This window comes from Macrobrachium rosenbergii, chromosome 47, assembly GCF_040412425.1.
Source record: "Macrobrachium rosenbergii isolate ZJJX-2024 chromosome 47, ASM4041242v1, whole genome shotgun sequence".
NCBI classification, from domain to species: Eukaryota; Metazoa; Arthropoda; class Malacostraca; order Decapoda; family Palaemonidae; genus Macrobrachium; species Macrobrachium rosenbergii.
This window is the reverse complement of record NC_089787.1, coordinates 43,594,587-43,601,872: the sequence shown is the minus strand read 5'-3', so window position 1 is coordinate 43,601,872 and position 7,286 is coordinate 43,594,587. Positions and strand designations below refer to the sequence as shown.

General features: G+C 38.0%; 1 protein-coding gene across 1 annotated transcript; it reads left to right on the top strand.

Moving 5' to 3' along the window:
- Positions 1-6,215: 6,215 nt before the first annotated feature.
- On the top strand, positions 6,216-6,902 carry LOC136830916 (protein GVQW3-like). Its single transcript, XM_067090888.1, has one exon. It carries the CDS (start codon positions 6,216-6,218, stop codon positions 6,900-6,902), a length of 687 nt encoding a protein of 228 aa, XP_066946989.1.
- Positions 6,903-7,286: the final 384 nt, after the last annotated feature.

Genomic DNA, 7,286 nt, shown 5'->3' with positions numbered 1-7,286 from the left:
CGTTATTTTGTGAGTTCTTAATTTTTTTCAGTGATGAAATATTGTAATTTCTGAGCGGAGTATATTTTACATACACCTCTAAAATATGTGCAATTAACCGTAATGGACTCTTCTAAAAAAAGGCAATCATTTACAAAAGTAGGATTTGCTATCCTTGTTCTTGGTATTTTTGATCTAGAATTGTAATAGCACTTCCCAGGAAATTTTAATTTCGAACACAACACGATGGAAGGTTTGTGTTGCATAATATAGTGGCGACGGCAAAGCTTAAGTTAGTGGTTATCTCCCGGTGTAAAGCAATGAAATGAATGTTTTGCAAACAGCCTATAAACTTCAGTTTCTAACCTTAAGCCATCCTCTGAGCCTGATCTATCTATCTCACTCGTACATATACTGTGCATTATCTCCAGTGTATTGCAATATTCCCCTTGAGGCACCGACAATTATTTATACTACGCAACAATGAAATTCGATAGATCAGTTAAAAAAACATTAAAACGTGACTATGAATGCTTTCTTAAACTCACTTAAACCATGTAAAACTTAAGCTCGGCGAGAGAGAGAGAGAGAGAGAGAGAGAGAGAGAGAGAGAGAGAGAGAGAGAGAGAGAGAGAGAGAGAGAGAGATTCTTACTTTGACGAAAGCATAAAGGCAAGTTAGACACCTACCTAAAGCTAGTTTGCGTTTTCGATTTCGACTGTATAATTTCCCTTGTGCAACCCAATACACTGACAGATTGACTGACCTAATACATAACACTGGCGCCGCAACTAATACAGACATCGACGCCTAATTTTCCGCGACAGCTACGACGCTAACCTACAATATGAACACAACATATTTTACCATGCATGCAAGTCATTTAGGTACTTGTTTTTCCCTATATGCACCACACACCTCTAAGAAAGCCCAAAGAATCTACTAAGACCAAAAACAGATTAAATCGATGCTTGCTGAAAAAGAAGTTTACGTATTAATGAAAATTAGCAACGTCATTAAGGATTATTATATGATTTGAACACATAATAACTGAACAATTATATCTTACCAACTCTAACAGCCAGAAGAACCTCCTAACCCCTTAATACCATTCGCTTAAATGACACAACCATTGATTACTTATTATATCTATCGAATCTTAGGGAACCTAAACTTGCCTTCTCACACAAGAAAATAGGTTTCCTTTTATAATACTTCTCATAATTTTTTTTATTAGTTTCCTGTCCTGCCTAACATCAGCCAGACTAAAAGTGGGTTTTTTGCACACCTAACAGACACACGTACACATAAAGCAAAGAAAATAGGCGACATTTCAAAGGACGTCAGAACCCCACGCATGAAAACAAACTTGAGAAGTGCTATACTATCTATAAAGAACTTTAGCATGAACTACAGAGTACCTTTGGGTAAAGCATTAACTTCTCTGTAAGAGAATAAGACCTTAAACATACAGCGGTGTTGGTTTGGGTGAAGCTGGCTTATGCCACCACGTGCCCTTGTCCTAGGTGAGGTAACGTGTAAAAGGGGGTAGGGGGTCTGGTATGGACTCCGAACTCTCCCCAGCCAAGAGAGATCTAAAATACAGCGGCACCAGATTCAAGTTTGTCATACTAAGTACGAAAATGTAATACATTGTAAGGTGAGCAAAATGTTTTCATATTTTCAATAATTTACATTACCGGATGAAACAATACCTTTGACCCACCATATATGCACATTATGACCATGCTCAAGGCCACAGCAAAGTAAACGCAATCCAAAAAAGGTCATTAATTAAATAACATAAAGGTCATTAATTAAATAACATAAAAGATAACATAAAAGACTCAGGTCACGTATCAACTGTATAACATGACCACAAACCATTAGAGTTCGAGCTAAATGCATCAGTAATAACAGAAAAAAATCGAGACGATAAACTTCAATATTACACATAATATGGCCGAGACCTCAGCAACGGATCATATACTTGATAAATAATGACCTTGTACTCTACTCACTTTACAGCTGGCGAGCGGCCAGAGGAAAGCAAATTCTTATTCCGGAACTATGGAATAGAAGAGCAGCATACTATTTTTGGATGGCCAATTGGGACAAATTTTTAGTTCATGATACAGGTTTTCGACGCATATTAACATCTCGGTCATGATATCTTATCATTCAGGTGTTTTTTTATGAAAAATACCAATAAAACTTCCGTATAGAGCATGCACCCAACAATTACATTTATATCTGCCCACCATGGTCAGCATGTTCATTATTTTTTTTTTTTACAAAGGCCTTGATTCAGAACCATAATAACTACTTCGTTTTACTCTGTACGAAATGAAACTCAATATAATGTATAGTAAGAAATCTCGCCGTGAAACAATACATTCGCACATGTGTATATATATACACACACACACACACACATATATATATGTGTGTGTGTGTGTGTATGTGTGTGTGTGTGCAACTAGGAGTATAACCAAAGAAATGCTTTATAAAAAAAAACTTTCTACTCTGGCTTTGCTTTTAGGCCACTTAAGTTAAAAATATCACAAGCATTGATCTTTTACAATTGCTGAGAGGTTTGTGACTTACACAATGCAACTATACCGACAAAAATCAAACAAGCTACATGTAGTAAAGAAAGTGAGGCTGCAAAGAGAGAGAGAGAGAGAGAGAGAGAGAGAGAGAGAGAGAGAGAGAGAGAGAGAGAGAGAGAGAGAGAGAGAGAGAGAGCGGCATCCCCATATGACCCAAGGCTCGAGGTATTTGGCCAACCAATTACCGGCCCCGTATCTTCAGCACAATCTCCCCTTACCTTAACACTCCGTGATTTATACATGCACACCTGGCTAACACTCTATAGAGGTCTATCTAAATAGCCTGGTGTCACTTCGGCAATATATAGATATAAATATCTCAACATTCCCTTGAGCAAGAGCGTACTCGAGCATGAGGAGATTAGAATTAGCAATTAAGATAACGGTTTTAATTTCAAGGTCATTATTCGGGAACTAGCATTCTTCCTTTCTCTCAGCGAGAAGCAGCACACACACATACACACGCACAAATATATTAATATCGTATACTGATATAAAATAAATGCAATGTGTATCCATATATTTTATGGATAATAACGATAGTCTATGGGCAATGTTCCTCAAGTACCTCACCCTCAGCGCACACATGCATACACTCACACACACACAGACACACATATATAAATAAATATATATATAAAACATTTATTAAAATCATCTCTCTATAATTGGATTTTGATAAGTATAACTTACTCATGTCGATTTTTATACCTACGCTACGAGGGTGCAGCCTTGAGGTATAAAATATTTAAAAAGCATCATGTATTATTTCATGGTTAAAAGACCATGGAAAAGTTGAAATAAATCAATACAAACATCAATGGTTTTAATCATGCTGAAAGATGAAACAAATTAATTAATCTAAATGCAATTATAGAACCTTAGCTCTGGGCAATGACAAACCACCACGCAACGTTCTGATTATTATTGTGCTGCTGAATTATGGAGGAAAACATTTCGATACATCTGCCAATGCTAATAACATCCGCGCTATGAACAACATAAGGTCATTTCGTCACTGTAAGAATATGGTGATGACGATACATGTCCTTTTAGAGATCGTATGGAGGCATTACAGAGAACGTATTTCCACATATTCAAAGATCCTTCCGAACTTCACTAAAGCCACATAGCCTATGTGGGTTAAGCAGTATCTCAACTAACAGGAACAAAACCTGATGTGCGTAAATGCTCCTAGTAGCCATATCAAACTGATGAACATAGTAAACGATCACATCTCCATCAATCGATCAAAACGAAATCTATAAGCGCGATCACGCAGTCTCGAAAGAATCTTTCTGGCCCCTCCAAAGCAAAGGTCTAACCACTAAACGGTGAACCCCATTAACCGATATCACGAATTACATTACACCGGAGATAATGTTATGACTCGTTAATGTTCGTCGAGATGATCAATATGAATGACGTACTGAACAATTACGTTATGCATGATCCCGATACGCTTTATTCTTTGTACGGTCTATAAAGGAACGATTCATTCCCATTAATGGACCAAGCCGCGAGTTATTACAGCAGCTCTAAGTGTTATACATGGGGGCATTTATAAAAGCCACTTTTGACGGAACGCTACAGCTCCTGATGGAGAATACAATCTACATGAACATCATTTCATTCCTAGGAGCCTCTCCTCATTGGCAGTTGATAATGGTATGGTACTTTTGCTGTATACAGTCTCTCGTTCACACTCTTTAAACGAATGGTCCATCTGTTCCACAACTTGACGTTTACATCCAAGGGCAATTTATTACAATGACCAAAATCTCAGAACAGAATAGAACAGAATAGAATAGAATAGAAAATAGAATTTACGCCGAAGGCCAAGCGCTGGGACCTATGAAGTCATGCAGGCTGAAAGGGAAACTGACAGTCGGTAAGGAGGTTTCAAAGGTGTAACATGAGGAAAACCTCGCAGTTACAATAGGAGGCAATTTTTAGAGAGGGTGGAAAGTCAAATTGAAGAAAGAGAATATGAACAGAGGTACAGTAAAAGAAATGAGAGGTTGCAGCTAGGGGCCGAAGGGACGCTGCAAAGACCCGTAAGTAATGCCTACTGGGCACCACGAGGTCAGTTCTTTAATGTCTGTGTGTGTGTGGATGTCTATCCACTTGTTCTTAGGCAATAATCACACAAGAAATGCCAAAGAAATAAATCATTCCAATAACTTACTTCCAAAGTAACCATCGTTGATAACCAATCAGAAAGTTTCTTCCGCTCAAGATATATACTGAGGACCACAGTAAATATAAGAATTATTACATCTTGTATATATGCATTTAATACAAACATACATATATATACATATAAATACACATACAAACACACACACACACACACATATATATATATAACTTTGTTTCTGACTGATATATATATATATAACTTTGTTTCTGACTATATATATATATATATATATAAATAATCAACACACAATCACGTGTGGAAGCTGCAGTGGCCTCGCCTTTCAATTAAAAGACCTGGGTTCAATCCTGATGCGAGTCAGAAATTTATTTCTGTTCCACACGTGATTGTGCTGATTATATATATATATATATATATATATATATATATATATATATATATATATATATATATATTATATATTATATATTATATATTATATATATATATATATATATATATATATATATATATATATATATATATATATATATATATATATATATATATATATATATATACACGAATATCAATTAATACCCAGTTCACTGTACCTCAGGAATAACTTACACCCAGGGGGTATTACCCTATAACTGTTGTGTGTATTGTCACCAGTGGGATTCGAACCAGTACCTTGTTTATAAACAATGACATACAGTGACTTTTGACCACTGAGCCATCTTGATGGATATTAAACAGTATGCAATGATAGCTGGGAGAATATTAGTTAGGAATAACACAAATATAAGAGAGAGAGAGAGAGAGAGAGAGAGAGAGAGAGAGAGAGAGAGAGAGAGAGAGAGAGAGAGAATGAAATAATAAGGAAACGTAGCAAAACATTGGCGCGAGTTTAATCTAAGGCAATCATTACGGAATGTTTAAATGTCTCACCTGTGAGCTTACCTTTCAACTCTCGCCCAAAACTAAAGACTTCTGGTGACGTAATTAGTCCCTCCTATGAAGGAGGGGATTAATTAATCTAATTACACCCAAAGGGACGTCATTAGATAAGTTACATCCACTTAGGACATCAACAAGGCAGGAACAGAAGCTATTGCCCACCTATTGGTGGGATGGACATTTTTCTTTCAAGAACCTTCAAAAAAGTAAGTCTGAAGGGAGAGACGGGCAGAAAGAAAAAACAGACAGATAGAAGATAGAGAAGCAAAGGAGTGAAATCGTGAGCCTCACCAGTTGTGGGTTGAGAAGAAAGCAAGGCTCATACTTCTATTCGTATTCATACTACTTAACTTGTATATATACGAGGGTAAGTCAATAAGTATCCGCACTTTTATTCTAATTGTTTGTGAATAGGCTGTATGGCTTTGTGTGCTATGTCGGGTTGTAGATGGCTCTGCCCTCCTCCCTTGTGGTTGGTTTCAGCGTTACCACTTCAGTGCGCTCTGTGCTGTTGAGGAGTAAGGATGGACGCACCAATCTCCATTTGCACCAAAGAAGAACAACGCTCTGTAATCCGTTTTTTGTGGTCTGAAGGTGTACCAGGAGCTGAAATCCATAGAAGACTTTCTGTACAATACGGGGGTAATGTTTTGCCACGACGTAGTGTTTATGAGTGGAATGAGCAGTTCAAAAGCGATCGGACAAGCGTGGAGGATGAGAAACGCGATGGACGCCCAGCCACAGCCACTACTGACGTTAACATTGACCAAGTCCAAACCCTGATTCTGAATAACCGACGATTGACTATTGATGAAGTAGCTTATCATATGCACATTAGTCATGGTTCTGCATATGAAATCGTGCATAACAGGCTCAACTTTCATAAAGTCTGTGTGAGATGGGTCCCAAAACAACTTAGTGACGAACACAAGCGCAATCGTTTGAGAATCTGTCAGCACTTACTGGACCGTCATGCTAATGAAGGGGATACTTTTTTGAAACGAATTGTCACTGGAGATGAAACATGGATTCATCACTTCGAACCAGAGAGTAAACGCCAGAGCATGGAATGGAAACACCCCCAATCTCCAGTAAAAAAAAAAATTCAAGAGTCAACCCTCTGCAGGAAAAGTGATGCTCACAGCTTTTTGGGACTCACGAGGGCCAATTCTGGAACATTACCTGGTAACAGGGTCAACAGTAAACAGTGAACGCTACAGTGATATGCTTATCAATAAGTTGAAGCTGGCAATTCGCAACAAACGCCAAGGTCTATTGTCGGAAGGCGTTCTTTTGTTGCATGACAACGCCCGTCCACATACCGCCGCCCACACCATTAACACTCTTCAATAACTTCATTTCGAGGTGTTGGAACATCCTGCATACAGTCCTGATCTCGCCCCATCTGATTACCATCTGTTTGGTCCACTTAAAGATGCTTTAAGAGGCCGTCGTTTCGCCACCGATCAGCAGGTGAAGGAAGCGGTGCATACGTGGCTCAATGCTCAACAGGAAATGTTTTTTTCTGAGGGTATCGAAAAGTTAGTGCAACGATGGACCAAGTGCATTGAAAAGCAGGGTGACTATGTTGAAAA